Below are 21,086 nucleotides of genomic sequence, written 5' to 3'. Positions count from 1 at the left end.
TATATATATATATATATATCAGTTATGTCCTTACAGTACAGTAATTGTGTCAGAATTTTTTTTTCTCCGTGTATGTATGACTCACTAAAAAATTCCGATGTTTCAGCGACAATACAATTTAAAATATTTTTCTTCTTTCTATCAAGCAAATTGACTGGCAAGCAATATGACAAATCATTCGATTGGTTGTTTTTATTTTACTATGCTACCGTCGTTGAACAGCCGATCGAATTTTCAGTTTAAGACTACTAATGTTCAACTCCGTATATTTGTTATTTTGAACCCAATCCAGTAGATGAGGGAACTTCTGGAACAAGAATTGAGAGACATTTGCCTTCGTGGAGGACTTTTTGATGGAACTAATCCGTATTTGTGCTACATGGAGAGGGGAACCACGAAAATCTCCCTTGGTTAGCCTGACGGCAAGGAGATTCTTACCCATAATCCGTATACCACTGAGGATACTTTATGTCAACACTATGGTCGGTGCGAGCTGGGTGTGGAATATGAACCAATCAGCCATCGCTGGGTTTAATATTTCGTTATGCTGTAAAAAATGGATATTCATATTTCACTAAGAAACTTTCTTATTTTTTGAAAAAACCGTTTTCTCGTATATATTATCATTACCAAATTTTGCCCCATTTAGTAAATTTTATCACGTACTATAAAACCACACTTTCTTGTTATTTTTGTAAGTTCAAATTTGTTATTTCATATTTCCTGTTATTTCCAAGTCATTATCAGAGCACTTTAGCAAAAATTTCTGAGCTCTGTAGTTTTCCCATTGAGACAGAAGCGTGGTAAATTTTACCTTATTCTGGTAGTTTTGATCATAATTTTTTTTTTCTCAGATTAGGATTGAATCAGTACGAAAATGGATTATTCCGAGGCTTAGGACTCTCCGAGCAAACAATTCGTCGAATTGAGGAAATTACTGTTTTTACTCGTTTTAGATTACGAATTTTGTCAAAAGTATTAATTAAGAAATGAATTCCGTAAATTTACCGAGCTTAATGCAACTTATCAAATGACACAGTTAATAAGTAAATATTGCATGAAGTAGTAAAGGGAAAATGAGAGAATAAGGACTCAAACATTGCTAGAAACCAAATCTGAGTCATCTGCTTAACAAGCACTAATCGCTGCACCATCCGGCCATATAGTAAAAACGGTTTTAAAATTCAATATTACCAAAAATTGTTAAGGAGCTCCTAAAATTGACTTAGAGAACATTTGAGGTAGGAAAAGGTTTCAACAATTATTTAAAAGTTCGCGTTTAGTTTTTAAAAAAATCGCGTAATTTCGTGATAATATTAACCGAATATAGCTAGACAGAATTATCAGAAATATAGCTAGAGGATTGCTGAACTGTCAAAAATGATTGCTTTCTTTAACAAAATGTTTGTTATTAAATTATTTTTATAATTATTACGAAGAAAATGCAATATAATAATAAGGTTTATTTATCTTTAAAAATCATTCGATTTTCTATAAAATTTTAATCTTTTTAGCACTTTTATCGTTTTTCAATTTTATTCTTGTTCCATAAGAAAAATAAAAGTTATACGGATTTTAAAGAATGTAAAAGAGATGGAAATGGTTAAGTTGATGATAGAAATGATAAAAGTAACAGAAATAAGAGAGATTTTAATGATTACTGTTTCATTTGATTTATCTTCCCATTGTATACTTTGTATCGTGCATAATTAGTATCGTAATTTCGCGAAATCTAGTTATAAAAGGGCGAGAGTATAGTTTAGCTTAGCTCCACAGTAAGGTTGTAATAAGTTTAAGCGATATTATGGTTTAAAACAAACCAAAATTTCGAATAGTATAGCCTCAAAAATAATGCTTATTTTTAAGGTTCACTCTCCTATTAAGGTTTAAAAATATAAATATTGCTGTAGAAAGGTTTTTTTTTCAAAGGAAAAAAACATTTTTTTTTAAAATTCTGTAGTGCCAAAATTTAAAATAATGCAATTTTAAATATTATGTCAATTTAAATTTAAATAATTTAAATTAATCTGTTAGAAATTTTAAAGCATATTAAATCAATATAATGCCCTTAATATGCTGCAATCCTTAATATGCTGCTAAATTGAGCTGAATTATTGTGATTACTATACTTGATTACACGATAGTCAATAATATAGTTCAATAGTTAAATTCCATGCAAATTTACTCAGTATTATAGGTTCCAGTAACCGATACAAAAGTTCAAAGTTGTAACCTTTTTTTTTTCCTGTGGTAAGATTATGGTATAGTTTAACTCGCGCTAAAGCAACGACAAATAAATAACTGCTAACATTAAAATAAAGGAAAAACACTAAGCACACAAAGCAATAAAAAAATTTTCTTTTTTGTTTTCTTCAGAACTTTTTCTTCTTTTCCTGTCTGTTGCATTTTTTTTAAATATTTATTTAAAAACCAATAGATTTCTTAAACATTAAAGCATTTAGTTACTATAATAACTCTAGATCAATTCGATGTAAATTTGCTCCGTAATATGTTTTGAGTTAACTACGCTATAGTTAAACGTTGTAACCACTTTTTTCTGAGGTCACGGAGTAATTCAATTCATGTTAAAGTGATAACAAACAAATAATTAATAATAGTGAAAAGAATATTATTAATTATTTATTACGGTATCATTAATTATAATAAAGGAAAAAACACTTTGCATTAACCTCAGTTTTGTAGCAAAATTTTTTTTACAAACCTATAAATTTCATTAACATTAAAGAGTTAAGCTATTATAGTTCAATTCGGTGTAAATTTACTCCGTATTATGGTTTAAGTAACCGATACTATAAGTTCAACGATGTAGCTGATTTTTTCTGAGGTTATGGTGTAATTCAATTCGTACTAAAGTGATGACAAATGAATAATTAATAATATTAATTATTAATGCTATGAATTAATGTTATTAATTATTAATAACATCAATTATTGATGACATTAATTATTAATAATATTAATTATCAACAATATTAATTATCAATAATATAATTATTAATAATATTAATTATTAATTATATGAATTATTAATTAACACTTTTTAATAATTTCTCCAATTAGTTGTGAAATTATTTGATCTATATTTAAAAACCTATATATTTCCTAAAATTAAGGAAGTTAAATTTGGAATTATATGTAATTAATATGCACTATGTGTTCCATTGAAATTAAAAAATTTATCGTTTGCAGATTCATAACTTAAATTAAAGAATCTCTTTCTTATCGTTATTTTGCTAGAAAGTGATGCTCATCGAAGCGTAATTTGTCCGATCCTTGTCTTAAACCATCGCTTGAAGGGGAAAAAAAAGAAAGAGCAATCCAGAGGACTCGAATAATAAAAAAACAAGAACGTTTTGAAAGAAGAGTTCCATTGAAGGTGTTAAGGAAAAGCGAACCTCTCATCCAGTTTCTCTCCTCCACTGTCAAAGTTGTTCTGTGGACGCTTATTCCACAACGTTCACTCCTCCCCATTCGAAACCGGGCCTAATTGCTCGGGCCTGAATCGTTATCGACCCGACTTCTCTCGGCGGTAAGAAACCTTGGCATTCGAATTTCGAACAGCGAGTCGCGTTTCACTTGATTGTTGACCGCCGGCGATGAGAGACACACGCACTCTCTCTTTTTTATTCTTTGTTTACTTTCTCAATCGAATGATTTAAAACATAGGATTTATGTATATTTATCATTATTTAAATATTTATTAATTTATTCAAATGCCATTTTTGATTTGATGTGAGAAAGATAGGAAAATTTTACATTTATTTCAGATATTTGTTTCTCAACTTTGAACACTTTTTGAACTCTTGGATTTATAACTGCTGTTCACCCAATACAGTGACTGTTCTATCTTCGTCCATTTTCAACAGTTCAAACACGATTTATAGAAAACAATTAGAAGATGACGGATTTTTCCTAAAGTGATAATTCTGGCAATGCAGATAGGTGTTATCCATCGATACGGTGATCCCTCATGGACTTAAGCGTTCCAAAGCGGCCCAGCACACCCCCGCCGGCCCCACTTAAGCCGATCTATCCTACATCACCAGTCACCCCACCCGGTCCAGTATCTCTGTCCGGCATGGTCCACTTCGCTGCCCCCGGTGGCGCAGCCGCTTCCTCACCGCCGAGACCCAGCGACTTGGTACCGCCACCACCACCAGCGGGTGCTCTCCTTACATCGTCCGCATCTCCAGCTGGGGTCTCCGTCGAACCACCTACTTTCTCTTCGGGACTACTATCTGGTGAGTACACACACTTTTTATTATTATCTATTTTCAAGTAGCTGATTTATAAGGAATCCGGAAGTTAGAAAGTAATAAAAAGAAGAAAAAAATTGTTTCGTTTATTTATAAGCTAGTGAATAGCATAATTATGTAGTAGTGAATTATAATTGTAAATATTTACACTGAATATTATGCTTAAGCAGTTTTAACATTGACATTTAAATCATGTTTATATGTTAGAAATTCTAATCGGGATTAAAAATATTTCTTCATGTATTCTCAGTTACTTGCTTCTAAATTAATTAATTATTGCATTAATTATTGAATATTCAAAAATAAATTGCTTCATTTATTTATAAAAAAAGAATTGAGTAATCCAAATATGCATTAATTATAGTTTTACATAGTTTATTGTTTTGTAACCATTGTTTTACATAGTTTATGTCATAAAGTTTTAACATTGACAATTTAATTATGTTTATATGCTTGAAATTCTAATCATGTTGTTCAGGATTAATGTTAAAAAAATTTCATGTTTTTTTCAGTTACTTCGTTCGAAAGCATTGACAAATTAAAAAATCAATTGCTCCATTCATTTATTAAGAAGGATTGAGTAATTCAACGATACATTATTATAGTTGTAAATATTTACGGTAAATAAAATTTCAAATCGATTTTATCTTAGGCAATTTAATAATATTTGTACGCTTGATTGCTCCTTATGTTGCTCTGTGAAATACTAATTGAATGATCCATATACATAATAAAAATAACAATGTGTAAATATCACTGCTTTGCAATTTTAATACAGATTATTTAATTATAAGCATATATTTGGATTTCTAATCATGCAGTTCAGGATTAACATTAAAAAAAACATTTCGTGCTTTCTCAGTCATCTGATTTGCAAGTACTAGTGAAGTGAAAAATCAATTGCTTCTTTTTTTCATTAAATTTTTTTTTGAATAATTTAAATAAATATTAATGAATTATGACCGTAAATATTTACAGTATATATAATTTCTAAGCAATTTGAACATGGACAATAAAATTATATTTACAGATTAGGATTTCCAATCAGGAATAATATTAAAAACATTTTTTTATTTGTTCTCAGTTATATGTTCAACCAATGGTAAATTGAAAAATCAATTGCGTCGCTATTTCATATGAAACCTATTAAATAATCTAAATGTATGTTAATGAATTAAAATTGTGAATATGTACATTAAATATAATTCCTAAGCGATGTGAACATCGACAATTAAATTATATTTTTACTATTTATTTCTAATCTTTCAGCTCGGGAGTAATATTATAAACATTTTAGCATGTTTTCTCAATTACTTGATTTTTGACATCAGATCGAAAATAACCATATTCTTGGCTCATTTATAAAAAAAGCTCTTGAATTATGAGAAAATATATTAACTATAATTGTAAAAATTGGAAGTAAATATAGTTCCTGAGCAGCTTTAACACAAATAATTTAAATATATTTTTATAATTAATATATATTTTTATATTGTATAATTAATTCAATTACTTGATTCTTAAGTAATGGTTTTAAAATCCATCGAGTAATTCAAATATGTGACAATAATAGATGTAAATATTTACAGTAAATATCACTCCCGAACAATTTTAACGCATGCAAAATAAATATTTTAACATATTTAAGTTTAAAAATATGTTTTTAGGAATATATTTCAGAATTCTTTTTTTCATAATATATAACAATTATAATTTTTAAATGTATTATAACTAACATTTAGAAATTATGTAGTATTTATGGGGTAAATATATTTTAAGTATCTTTGCACATTTTGATTTTTCATTTTGTTACTCAGGATTCATTTTATAAACTCTTTTTGTTATGTCTTCTCAGTTCATTGATTCGTTTATAATGGCGATTTGCAAAACCAATTGAATAAATAAAATACAACAATACGGCAAAATAATTACAGTAAATACAGTTAATTTACAGTTAACATTGTGTAGTTCACGTATAATTTAAATACATTTATATATTTGGATTTATAAGTACGTTGTTAAGGATTAATTTTATAAATCCTTTTTTCAAGTTTTTTCAGTTAAATAAAAAATTAATAAATAAGGAATAAGGAAGCGAATGTTTATATATATGGAATTCTTTGAATAATCTAAATGTACATTAATTATTTACCCTAAATGAAATTCTTAAAAAATATATACAATTAGATAAATATTTGAATTTTTAATTGTTATTATCACTTTAACGTACTATCAAAAAACAGTTGTTACTAATTACACATAAAATGAAAGCACGCTATCTAATTCACAATATTGCTAGTGATACTCTCTTTATCTTATTCTCAGATTCTTCCTGATAAAGTAGATATTCTTAACTAAAAGAATCAAGCGATTATTAAAAAAAAAAAAAAAACACAATGAAAACGACTTAATTATTTTTCATGGAACATCGCCTAAGTTGCCATTCTCTTTAAAGTAAAACTTAATAAGAGTATTACAATCACTTCAGATCACTTCAATTAATAAATTAAAAATGTAACAATCACGATTAATTTTATTAACTCTTCTTCACATATTTTCAGTCAATTGGGTATAATATGAGAAAAACACAACTACTTCGATTTAGTAGGAACAACATTTGACGCAATGCTAAACGAATAGAATTTAGTTGTTGTTTATTTAGTTATTGTTATTAGTAGTTGTTGTTATTTGTTTTAGTTGTTGATGTTTATTTAGTTGTATTTAGTTTCAATAACTTTTCTTTATAATGCAATAAAATCTGGCGAGCAGCTATTTAAACGATCGAACACTTCGTTTGTTTATTTGTGGCTTGAAGTTAGACTCGCAGAAAATGCCGTTCATGGGTTAAATTTAGTAGGAACAACACAACCTGTGACGTAGGCTATATTATACCCAATTGACTAATAAGTAATGATGAAATGAAAATTGAAAAGCCTCATTATTTGTATATTCTTTTGAAAGTTTTTAAATGACACGACAATTGTAATTTTTAAGTATTCGTAGTAAATATACATCATCAACAATTTTTGACGAAACTAAAAAATTTTTGATGAAAAATTGAGAATAAAGAAGCGAGTTGCATTGTTTATTTATTTGGAAGTCATTGAATAATCAAAATATACAACAATTATAATTGAAAATATTTACCCTAAATGAAATTCCTAAAAAACATATACAATTAGATATATATTTAGATTTTTAATTGTGACAATCACGATTAATTCTATAAACTCTTTTTTACATTTTCTCAATTAATTGACTCATAAGTAATGACGATTTGAAAATTTAAAAACCTCTTCATTTGTATACTTTTTTGAAAGTTTTTGAATGATTCCATTACACAACAATTGTAATTTGCAATTATTCTAGTAAATATACATTTCAAACAGTTTTTAATGCGTACGTTTCAGTTATATTTATTTGTGTTATTTACATAATTTGTCATTTTGTTATCCAGGATTAAATTTCAGCATTTTCTTATGTAATATATTAGCTAACTAAATTCATAAATAAAGGTAAAAAACAAAACTAAACGAATTAAGATAAAACGAGTGGTAAAGGAAAAAAAATTAATTCACTTAAAACTTATGTTCATATTAGTTATCACGAAGTTATAAGGTTATAACGATTTAGATAATTGAAAAAAATAGTTCTGAATGTACTGAAAGCATAATCATAACTATTTGAATTAATTATAATTAATAAACTTAAAGACATTACACTTAGATTTAAAATGATAAAGCTAAGTTTAGTTTGGTCATATTATCTCCATATGCATGAAAAATAAAATATTTTTTTTTTTAAATTTAATAATATGTAGTTGAATAATTTGATAACTTGTTAATAAGTTCAATGCTTTTTTTAAATATTGTTGATAAAATATATAATATTGCATGCTTGAAAAAGATTAATACAGGTTTTATGGAAAAAATGAATACCAAAGTAAAAGATATCTTTTACGACCAACCTTCATAGAAGCACAACCCCCGATTCTAACTGTAAAAGTTTTATGGGTAAAAAAGTAGCAAGTCAGTTGAGTTTGTATAAGTTAGGAACATATTTTTTCATTGTCTATGTTTAAAGTTCCATAACTTAGAATTTGATTGTTTAGTAAATTCATATTTTAACAATTTCACAATGTTAAGATATTAAATTCTACACAGCATATTATTTTCTTAAAAAAATTGCAATTTAGTATTTTAATTAACAAGCTATTTTGTTGTTTTAAGGAAGTCCTTAGATCACTTACAGGTAACAAAAATGGATTAAGTGAATCATTTAAAAAATGCACACTCGAGAATTATTATTATTATTATTTTTTTTTTTTTAAAGTGAGGATAGAATGAAGGAGATAAATAGGTAGATTGATAGATTATATATTCAAATTACAAAGCACTGTTTTAAGTACTTAATTCAAAATTGAAGGTCATCAATTAGCAGACTTCCTAGTATCGTTTCAATAATTTAAAACTTTTTTTTTTTATGACCACAATATTTATACAATTTCTTTCATCTGTTTTGAAATGTTGATTACAAATTAAAACAGATAGCAATGTTCGTTCTCATATGAGTTATAATATGCAAAAAAATGGAATAATTTAAAATGCAGCATTTTGATTGATTAATGTGTAATTGTGACGTAAGAAACATATTTTGGCTATACCACTCTTAAAACTAGGTTTAAATAGTTACTTGGCTAAAACTGAAACGTCTTATCTAAAATCAGGTTAGCACTGCTAAAATTATTTTGAGAATCAGCTCCATAAATAACGCTTCAGAGATCAGAAAACTCAAGAACAAAATATTGCTAAAAAAAAAGGAAAAAAAAACTTTTTTTTCGTAATAACCTAATTGGAAATTATTTGTTATATTTTAAATTAAAAACTTTATATTTTTAAGCACTGTTGATCTCTGTTAAATTTTATCTCTTGTACAAAAAAGAAGTATCAGAACTCTTTGCTCCATTTTAAATTGTGTGAAGTCTTAAAAGTTTAAATATTTAATTAAATATTTCTATGCTTCGCTCATCCTCAATCTTCAACGTTCGGAGACAATTTCGTTAAAGTAAGAAAAAAGAATACGCTTTCAATTGAAAAAAATTACATAAACAGCGTTAGGAAATTAAAAAAATTCTTTAAAAAAATTAAAATGCAAACGATTACTTGAACCGGGCATTCAATGGACAGTTTGCTTAAAACATATGATTCAATTTTCTCCCTTTAAAAGTTTTATTTTTGTATAAAATAAACAAATCAGAACAAAAAAATTTTATTTAAATTATTTCTTCCATAAGCGATGTTAAGTTGCTATTAACTAAAATGATTTCTTGAGAAATTTCGTATAGAGCATTCAAAACGTTTTATTATTTTTTTTTACATAAAATAGGGCATAACTTATTTTTTCTGCGAAAATATTTTCTAAAACAATCGTTGTAAAGATGGGAAAAACTTAAAATGATTCTTTTGAAAATTTCTTGTAACAAACCAATTAATATAAAATACTTCCCATCCATAAATCCTTAACATTAGGCGATAACAACTATGAAGGAAGAAAAAAGTGTTTTTTTTTAACTTTAAAAAAAAAAAAAAAAAAAGCGTGTCTATAATTAGCACACTGAAATTAGAGAATTTGAAAGCGAAATGATATAAAATATTTTTCGTTTGCATAACTAAAACTTTCAAAATTGCAAAAAATTATAATGATAAAATAATTACTAACAAATAATTACAAGGTATTTATTGAATACTTAAATATTTTGCTAAAATATATTTTATAATTCTTTTAACACTTTCTTTAACCTAATAAGAATAACAATTTTCAGTGAATTAGAGAATTTAAAGAAGAAATGTTGCAAAAAAATTCTTCCTTTTTTATAATGAATCAGAATTTTGACAATACAAAAATAATTATTTAAAATTATAATTACTGAATCGTTTTATTAAAAAATATGGTTTTCCTTGCATTTTAAAGTGATAACAGCGCAATATTTTTTAAAATATTTTCATTAACTAGAGTGCACAAGATGTTTTTTTTAATAATAATTATTCACGTCAAGGCATTGGAGATTCTGATTAATTTCAAAATATTTTCATCAAAATACGGATATATATTTCACAAACACTTTAATATTTGAACAAAACAGTTTAAAAAATATTATCAGTAACAAAATGGGATAAGCGCTTTATCGTCTGATTTCCTTAAATGAACGAAGTAATCATTTAAATTTTAATTTAATGATACATTTTTGTAATGTTTTCTTATAATTCAGAAACGTTGTAAACAATTTCCAGAATTGCATTAAGTCAGCATATATATTGCAAATATAAAATGCAATAGAAATACCACAAGAGATAGACAAAATTATGAATAGATAATTAATAGTGGATGAATATGAATAATAATACTTCAAAATAAAAATCTGAAATTTTTAGAATTGTTACAATGTTAAATAAAATTAAATATTAACTAATATTTTTTTGGTGCTTACATAATTTGACAACATAACATTTAAAAGACATAATTCTAAAAGTAATAATGAAAGTAAAATGCAATTATAAATGAAAAACATTAATTGCTCTTTACATATTAATTCCCTTATAGATAAAAAAAGATTTCAAAAGTCTCAAGTAGCATTTTTTATATGTGATTCGATTTCAATTTTTCAGATTTTGTTTTATTATTCAGATTTTATTGTAAATTTCTTGGATAAGTCAAATTTTAAAACTGGAAGTTAAAGCAGTTTTTCCAAGTTAAATTTCTTACGAGCAACTATTTAAACTTTTTTTTTCATTTAGTAAAGACAAACATAATAAACAATCTTAAGTTATGCATACATGGGGTTAAAAGTTTAAGTAAATGAGATGAAAAAATAAAAACTTTATTGTGCCTGCACGAAAAAAAAATCTCGTAAAATTACTGTATTGCATGATAATGAAATTCCTAGTAAAAAAAACCAATCGTAATTCTGGTTAAATATACGGTATTTAAATTCTTCATTGTTCACCAAGAATTCTGGTTTTCAAAATTATATTTCTCTTTACTCAAAATTTAGTAAAAAATACAAAACAGAAAAGTAAAATTTACAGAAAAAATGGTTTTTATGCCATGCTCTTAGGTATCAAGAAAATTACCAAAATTTTACCTTATTTAACCAAGTTTTATCACACATTATAGAAATAATATTTTATTGTTTGTTTTGCCGAAATCATTACTGAAGTGTTTCGGTAAAAGTTCTTGAGTTTTTTGGTGTTTCTATAGAGTCACAAACACGGTAAATTTTACCATACACAATTTTGACCGTACCTTTTTTTTCAGTGTGTGAGTATTTGAATGAGGAAAAAAAAAAGGAAGCTTTATTTTGAAAAAATCGCCATTTAAAATTTAAGAAAATCGTATCTCGTCCATATGCGTGTCAATGCAGTGTGTGATGTACCCTTCACATTTTCATTAATTTAAACTTATATTTTTTAGAACAATATTTTGAATGCATATATAGTTGTATTTTTAAAAAAATTATTTATAACTTTATATTTCTTTGATATAAAGTGGAAAAACTAAGAGCCCATTTAATTTGATTAGGAAAAACGCTACTGAATAATTTTAGAACTTCTGAGTTTTTTTCAAAATTGTAAAGCAATATAATTAGGCAGTTATTAATTTTTTTTTAAAATTTTATTCTATTTTTGTTTTAACTAACCAAAATTGGATAGGATGAAACTTAAAGATTCTATTTAACGTAAATTACATGAAAAGGAAAATATTTTCCCGTTATTCTAGATACAGAGAAACGTAAAATACTAAATTATCTTACAGAAAATATTGATATGGGAGTTCTATTATGATAATTTTGTCAGAAAAAAAACCGTTGAAAGTCTAAAATACTGCTCATTTTATTTTTTCCATTCTGATTAGGCTACGATCATACAAGAATTTACACATTTCGAATTTACTTCGCTATTCCGAATTTACATATATCGAATTGTTATGAATTTACATATTTCAAAAGATATCGCAAAGTAAAATGAGTAACAATTATAAATTTATTTGTGAAAGTTAAGTAAAGATGTCTAAAAGCGTCGATCTACTTTCTCCCCTTTGAAGATTGAGTTTGGATGCGATGAAAGAAGGTTACGCAGGAAAATTGCACCGTTTTATGGTTCAAGATCTTAATGTTAAGGTTTAATATAAAAAACGATGCTTCTCCACTGTGCTTTGGTAAAAGTATAAAAGGTGAAAGAAATTAAATTTGAATTATTATTATAAATGAATAAATTCAACGCAGTTTTCAGAAAGCACTGCAAATTCTTTCAACTTTCGAAAGTTAAGCAATCGTTTGAGTGCAAACTTCCGAACAGTACTGTAAAATATTTCCCAAGTTAAGTCCTTATTTTTCATTTTACAATAATTCCTTTATCAACATTTTAAATAATTCCGTTCGAAAAACAAACTGCAGCAGAAAAATTTGAAATTTTAAAGAAGAATAAATTGCTATTCAATTTTCTTTTTTTAAACTTAGGGAAAACCGTTCTGTTTTAAATGCACCAATCAGATTCTAAATTTTCAAACTTATATTTCATATGAATTATTTTGACCAAAAGTCAAAATAGAAAATTCAGTTAACGCATCGTGGGAAAGTAGTCTGTATTAAAAAAATTTTTTAATACAAATTGTTTTTGAAATATTTTAATTCAACATAAAATCGTTTGCTTGAAACAAATAAAGGACTATAAAAATTAGTCCACTTTTCTCGTAAAATTAAAACTTATTAAACTTTTGCGGTTGTTTCCGAATGACAACGTGAGAACATTTTGAAGACCGCCCTAAATACTCCAAGTCGGGGAACTCCCCCATTCTTATAGTACTTACACAAAAATAAATATAAATTCCTTTTGATTAAAATTTTTGAATTTTTTGTTTTAATATTTAAAAACTAATCCCAGATTTCATTTTATTTTGCCTTTTTCTATTTCGAAATTTCTCAAACGTAATAAAGCTTCAATGAATGTTTATTAATAGTGTTTTCTTTTAATTTAATTTTCCATTATCAAATATAATTACCTAGAAGTTTTAGATAACTAATTTGATTAAATAGTAACACAAATTATTTAATGTAATGTAGTATCCTAATTGTCTTATGATGTTTGTGCTTNACATAAATAAATAAGCTTGTAGAACTAGATCAGAAAAATCACTTTACACAGAAAGGATTTAAATTATTGCTTGAAATGTAGAACCAAGGCCAAATAAAGTGACAGTAGTTTTTTTTTTAAAGTTTCTTAAAACGCAATTTTTTCACAGATTTTGTTTTATTTCCATGTTTAACAAACGCGTGATAATTTTCCACTGTTTTTTCTTTATTTTTTTTTTAACATTTCATAACTGTCATTGAATAGCGACGTGAATAATACAAGAAAAATTCATATGAAATTTATTTTGAGTTTACGATTACCAATGGTCAACTCCGTAGTCTTGTAATTTCGAACCCAATCCAGAAGACAAGGAATCTCTTGGATCAAGTAGTGGGAGAAATTCGCCTTCACGGAGGTCTCTTTTATGGAACTAACCCGAATTTGCGTTACATGGAGAGGAAAACCTCCCACGATTAGCCTGATAGCCAGAGGACTCTAACCCATGATTCGTGTACCACTATGGATATTTTTCACTGTGGTCAGTACAAGCCGGGTGCGGAATTTGAATTGACCAGCCATCTCTGGGATTTGAATCCCGTCACCTCATTCGGAGGCTAACTCTACACGAGATATCCCGTGATCCACCATGACTCCGATTTTCCAGTAATAAAATGAATACAAGAAATTTTATATTAAGGAAATGAGAAGGTTTATAATATGAAAAAAAGAAAAACTCAATATATTTTATACTAGAGTCGTGATGGCTTAAAGGATAGAAGCCGTCGCGTTCAAATGAGGTGATCCGGGTTCGAATCCCAGCAATGGCTGATCGATACGAACTCTGCATCCAGCTTGCACCCATCACAATGCTGACGTATAATATCCTCTGTGGTAGACGGATCATGGCATAGAGTCCCCTTGTCGTCAGGCTTACCGTGGGAGTGGTTTTCCTCTCCATGTAACGCAAATGCGGGTTAGTTCCAACAGAAAATCTTCCACGACAGCAAATTTCTCCCAATTCTTGATCTAAGAGTTCCCTTATCTGCTGGGTTGGGTTCGAAACTACTCGGCTACGGAGTTGAACATTTGTAGTAAACCCGAAAATTGGGTCGGCTGATCAACGACGGTTACGAAATAAAATACACTATTTATATCGAGGCCATCTTTGTCCTTTTGAAGAAGTGGAACACTCAAATATTTCATATTTCTTTACAGATTATGGCTCGTGTTTTTAGAATATAATTTCAATACATATACCAACGTTATTCAGTGTTTAAAAAGTCCTTATAATATGTATATATATATATATATATAAAAATCATAGTTTAAGTACCTAATTTGCGTGTTCTAATGCTTAATCTTAAAAATAAATGTTTATTATGATTTTCGAAATTTGCAATTACTTAACAGTAGCAAAACAGAGTTTACTAATTTAATGTCTAAACAAGGAAATAGTAAATTGCATTTTTGCTTTAAAAACACAATTTTTGTTTCTAAAATATGTACTGCTATCTCGTTTTCTTACAATTTTAATCGTATTTATTCATCAAGTTATGGAATCATATTTATCTTACAGAAGGGGATTAAAATAACAATTTGAAGAATATACTTTTATAATTGGAGTGAAAACAAAATTTAAGATAGAAAAGAGATCAAAATATTATTTGATGAATAAAAAAAGGATTGTTGTGAAACAAAGCTCAAGTAAGGTGTATTTTCTCAAGAAAAACGTCAATTATTTTTGTGCTCACTTCCGAGTACTCTTTCAAGGATCTTTTTTTTAAAAGTTCTTAAAAAAATAACAATTATCTTTTAACACAATAGTGTCGAAAGCCTTATGAAATATTTATTTTTAAATGCACTTATCAATAATTATTGCTCTAATCACTAATTATTTTATGATAAAAGTCTTTCCTTTACTAATAAAGTACCCATTTAATTACAAATTATTATATTCCTTTTGAATGTTGAACATATGCCTAGTTCAAAATATTTAAATACTGCTTGATCACTTAAATTTAAAATTTAATTATTATTTGTTCCTTTCAGTATTTTTATCTCACTAAATAATCATAATTAATTTAATTGCGATAGTATTATTGTTTTTTTTATTTTAATGTGCGCAAAATTTAAATTATAAATTATTTCATTCTTTTAAATGCATATTACTATTATTACGCTTTTTAATTTTAACGTTTGAATGGTACTATGTTGCAGTACTATTTTAATTACCGTACTACTTTGACTAGTTGCTGTTAAATTTTTTTCATTTTAGTTTAAGTAACTCTTTTTAAAGTGTTTTAAGAAATTTGTTTTGATTTTAACGTTTGTATGTTTTATCTCTATCCATTCAGATACAGTTTTAAACTGAATGCATATTTCTAAATATTTATGTATTTTTTGTTCACTTATATGAATTATTTTAAACAAGTATTATATCTTTAGATCAGATAAAGTATACATTATCTGATCTTATATCTTTATCCATATATCTTTATTCTTACATCGTTATCTTTATATATTTATTGATTCAAATGCAGTTTTAAATTGAATGCATACTTCTAAGTATTTGCGTATTTTTTGTTCACTTATATGAATTATTTTAAATTAGTATTATATCCTTAAATCAGATTAGGTATACAATAAAATGGTTAAAAATTTATTATTAATTTGCAACTTTTTACTTGTTTTAAGATTTTATTGCCTCTAAAATTCAAAGTGATTGTAAACTAACTATATTTTTCAAATTAATAACTAATCAATTTCAACTTTAATCATATTTATAAATTCCTTGTTTAGTTAAAAAAAAATTAAATATTTATTAGTGTAAACTTAGTGCTGTTAAAAATATTAAAATTATTATTTTGCTTACATTTTATTTAGAATAATGATTCCTTTATTTTAGCATTTTATCATGCTAAAATGCAAATTATAAATTTACTTATTTTTTTATTTGCGTTCCAAATAATAAAATTTCAAGTAAGTGCAGAAAAGGAAGTTATAAATTTATTATTGATATTTTGTTACGTTTACTATCTTCGGTTTTTATGAATTGATTATTTTATTCTTTTAAATCTTTTCATTCCTTTTTTTAATTATTTTTCCTTTTAATTTCGAAATTTTTAATCATATTTATGAGTTCCTTATTCTTTCGAATAACACCTATGTTTTTTTCTAATTTAAATGCGAAAATATTTGAAAATTATTTTTTCACTTTAATACACTTTCTTTTCAATTTTTTCTTTTGTTATGTGTTTTGAGGAATAATTGCAAATTTATTATTCCTTTAGTTAAAACTTTTCAGATAATTTCTTTTTAATTTTACTGTATAAATACACAATTATCAAAAATTTTAAAATAATTTTCATAAATAATTTTTTTAATAATTTATTTTAAAAAATAATTATATTTTCATCAAAATACAAGTTTTCTTCCCGTTTTCCTTGCTTTTAACGCAATTTTTTTTCTGATCTTCACAAAATTTTTCCTCTTACTTACATTTTTCTAAAAATTCATATTTTAAGGGCTAAGTACTTCGTTTTAAATATATTTATTGTACTTCGATTTTGAATGAATAATACACTTAAATAATTTCTTTTGAATGAAAGAAGGTAAGTAAAAAAGATTTTATGACAGAATAATACAATGTTTGGAATATATTAATACCAGCTTTTATTTATCATTTATTTATTTTTTTGATAACTACTTACATGAAAAAAGGAATTAGTAAAGCAAATACATTCAATAACTCCTTGAAACTCTCAATCTTAAGAATCATTCCTAATAAGTCTTATTGAAATTAAAAATCAATTACAAAAACGGAAGTTCTTTAGTTTTTGATATTAATATTAATTCTTGAAATCTAAAGTTGTAATTAATTACAGCTTACAAATTTATTCTTCTTTAAATTACACTATCCTGAAATACAGGAAAATAAATGTGAAAGAAATTAAATTTATGTAGGAAATCAAAGAAACGCATATAAAATGAATATATATATATATATATAATTTCAATAAGTTTGCAATTAACTTTGAATAAATAGTGTTAATTATTGCTCATCACGTTATAAAATAATGAAAATAAAAAATTGCTTTTGAATCATAATAATTATTGTGTTAAATGAGTCATGCACTTGACCCAATTCCGTATCACCAATTTTAAATATTAATTAGTTTGATCATTGAGCGCAATATTTGTTGATAAATAATATCAAACATTATATGAAATGATTGATTAAATTGATGAATGATTGTACTGTGCCTCACTTCAAGCTTGAATTAATAGAGATGAATATGCTTTTAATCGCCAATAAAGTTAATAACATCATTCTGTTGTGCATAGTACGCTTCATTAGATTGTGCTGATTATTTCATTCAATGAACCCTTACTATGAAAGGAGAATTATATCGAGTTAGTTGCCTTGTTATTAGTTCGATGAAGATAATAAAGCAATGAATGTATTTATAATAATGAATTTTATCAATTTGGTAAAAAAAATATGCGTTTAATTTTTTTTTTAATTTAATAAGTTTGCATAGTTTTTAAATAGATTACGTAAATTACTTGAGTAAGAATATTTAAGTTGAAGCTAAGTCAAAATTTATCTTTATTATTCTCTTTAACTTGCTTAAAAGGAAAATCTCACGGAATTTATTTTATACTTTTAGTTGCGGAAATTTCGAAACATTTTCTTGAAAGTACGAAAGTTAAATAAACTTTAGGAAGAAAAACGTTTCTTAGATAAGCGGACTTCTTCATTTCGTATTTGGAATATTGACTAAATTAGTTTTCTTTGTTCATTTTACCTGTTATTGATTATTGACTATTTAACAAATTAAAATAATTAACTGCAGATTTTAAAGTAAAAGTATTAGAGAGTTATAAAAAATTAAATATTTAGGCATTGGCTAGTTCCCAGTTTCAAATATTTAAAATATTTAACAGTTTTAAAAAAAAAAACAATTTAAACTACTAACAAGTAATAATTTAGTAGTTTAATACAGTTAATAATCAATAGCAACTCAAGTGAAGAGATTATGCCTAACCACGTGATTTCAATGCGATATTATTGGATATCTGTAAGCCACGTCACACGTGTGTGTCGAACCTAATTTGTTTCTGAATCCACAAATGCTACAATTTACCTACGATGACGTTACTTGCAGGCATCCAAATTTTTTTAAATAAAAAACTGAAATAAGAAAATACGTAAAGTTTGAATTGTAAGAATGACTAAAAAAAATTTCTTTTTATTTAATATTCGTTTTCAAACTTATAAATAATTTGCAATTTTTCTAATTTTATATTAATGTTAAAAATAGATTTAAAAAAATATGTTATACAGTCAGACTTCTATTTAACGAATTTCCATTTTAGAATTTCACTATTTTGCGATTTTTTTCGAAGAACCAAGAATATTTCGGAAACTTCTTTCTAAAATAACTTCCAAATAGCAAAGTGAATTTTTTATTTAACGAGTTTTTCTTTGGGATTCACTTTCCCTATTTCCCAAAATATTTCAGAACGTTTAAAACTTGTTAACGCATTTTATGAAGAAAATGACCTTAAATTGATTTTCACAGTCACTTAACTTTTAGAGAAAGCAGTCAAAAATCCATTTCCCTTTTTGTCTGCATTTTATGCAGGAATCTACACCATACACCAACTTACGAGAAAATATAACAGAAATTTCTAAATCATGGAACTATGATGATCGTACTATTCAACGTATCGTTCTATTCGTAACAGTTCTGCTTAAGCTGGATTCTTTATGTCAGCACGGAGAATTTGGAAAGTGCGGAAAACGAGGATGATATTTCTTTAGAAGAACTTAAAAAAATTGTGGGTGCAGCTAAGAGAGAACCACGAAATTAACGATGATATACTGATTAATGATTTTCTTTTTATTGATTCTAAAGCTGCAACAGCAGAAACATTAACTGAATCGGATATTTTGGACAGTGTAAAAAATAAAAACAATACAGCAATAAATTTCGAGGAAGACGAAAAATATGAAGAATTCACCGAACATTCGTATAATGAAATGTTAAAATAATTTGAAACAATTCGATAGTATATAATAATTTACAAAGTAAAGGTGTATCAATTGCTATTTTAATTTTGTCTAATGTTTATGAATTTAAAACCTGTTTTATGATGTTTAAGTATTTCAAGTGGTGATTTTCTATTTAATGAATTTTCCACATAATAAACTTTTTATCGGGATTTAGTGACTTCGCTAAATCGAGGTCCGACTGTATATCAATAAAACTTGATACTCCGTTTGCTTAACAGAAAAATAAAATACGTGAGTATTACTTTATCTGTACCTACATAAAACTAGAAAAACTTTTTTTTTTATACCAAATTAAAAGTCATTTCAATGCACTTAGCATTAGCCAAAAAAAGGTAGTATTTAAAAAAGAAAAAGATTATAAGATTTTCTCCTTCATTTAAATACCCTAATAAAAAGCTCTTTAAGATAAAGAGTAAAAGGCATTGAGCATTATATCATCTTATAACATCATACCTTTAAAAATAGTTTTCTTGAAAAAGTGTATAAAAATATTATATAAAAAAACATTTTCACAAAGTCTTATCAATAGTACTTCTTTAGCAATAATTAGGCAGTCTTGAGTGCACAGAGTAGGTTGCTCGGAATTACAAATCGACAATTCGAATATTTCTCCAAGGCTGGGAGGATAATGGATCCGTTTTTTTTTTAAAGATATAAACGCTGTGTTACAGCCATTTCGAGTTTTATGGTGGAAACGGTGGCAAAGTCGGAGGTGTGCGATGAATCAGTAATCTTTTTGACCTTGTAATCAATTAAAAAGTCATTTTTATGAAAGAGAACTCTGTGATAACACGCTCATTAGAATCTGGACGTTCTTTTTTTATGAGAGTTGTTTGAGCAAGACTTAAGAAAATGCCTGTGATATCTTTTGATATCATTTCATTTTATTATCAGTTGTGAGCAGATTGATTTATAACGTAATATTAATTCTATTACTTTATTAGTTTGTATCCCCCTGCCACCAATTGAGAAGGCAAAAAAAGAAAAAGAAAACTTCTATATCCATTTAATTCCGCTAATTTATTCATATTTTTATTATTAATTTCTCCATCTGTAAATACTATGGGCTAATTGAAAAATTCCTACTCTGTGGAAATGTTGCTGGCATTTCACAGTTCATCGTCACCTATATAATGTCGTAGGCTAATTGAAAAAGTCTGGCTCTTTGCAAGCGTTGCCAACATTTTTTCAGTGCACCTTCACTATATATAATTCCGTTTGCTAATTGTAAAAAATTGTCTCTTTGTAAACGTTGCCAACATGTTGCAGTGCACAGACACGGTGTATACTGTCGTAGGCTAATTCGAAAAGTCTGCCTCTTTGCAAATGTTGCCAACATTTTGTAGTGCATCGTCACTAGATTCATAATGCCGCTGTCTAATTGAAAAGTCTGGTTCTTTGCAAACGCTGCTAACATTTTGCAATGCACCGCCACTGTAGATAATGTCGCCCGCTATTTGAAAAAGTCTGGTTCTTTGCAAACGTTGCCAACATTTTGCAGTGCACCGCCGCTATGCACATTGCAGTTGGCTAACAGAAAAAGTTTGGCACTTTGCAAATGCTGCCAGTATTTCGCAATGCACGGTTACTATACATAATTTC

The 21,086-nt window shown here is 26.6% G+C and overlaps 1 protein-coding gene and 1 long non-coding RNA gene across 6 annotated transcripts in view; one reads left to right on the top strand and one right to left on the bottom strand.

The window, feature by feature from the left end:
* Positions 1 to 21,086, bottom strand: part of LOC139426203 (uncharacterized) — a 125,937-nt gene that overhangs the window by 30,446 nt on the left and 74,405 nt on the right. The window lies entirely within an intron of this gene.
* Positions 1 to 21,086, top strand: part of LOC107449509 (paired box protein Pax-6) — a 193,686-nt gene that overhangs the window by 99,092 nt on the left and 73,508 nt on the right. For 3 of the 5 annotated variants that reach the window (XM_043052175.2, XM_043052189.2, XM_043052183.2), the window contains exon 3: positions 3,789 to 4,262. In XM_043052175.2, coding sequence (XP_042908109.1) covers positions 3,992 to 4,262 — 271 coding nt within the window. In that variant the 5' untranslated portion in view covers positions 3,789 to 3,991. Of the gene's footprint in view, positions 1 to 3,376; positions 4,263 to 21,086 lie in introns of those variants that run through there. The other 2 variants (XM_043052180.2, XM_043052195.2) reach the window with 2 other exon arrangements.

Source organism: Parasteatoda tepidariorum, chromosome 8 (assembly GCF_043381705.1).
Source record: "Parasteatoda tepidariorum isolate YZ-2023 chromosome 8, CAS_Ptep_4.0, whole genome shotgun sequence".
Lineage (NCBI taxonomy): Eukaryota > Metazoa > Arthropoda > Arachnida > Araneae > Theridiidae > Parasteatoda > Parasteatoda tepidariorum.
Note: the sequence above shows the minus strand (reverse complement) of the source record. Positions and strands in the feature narration are given on the sequence as shown.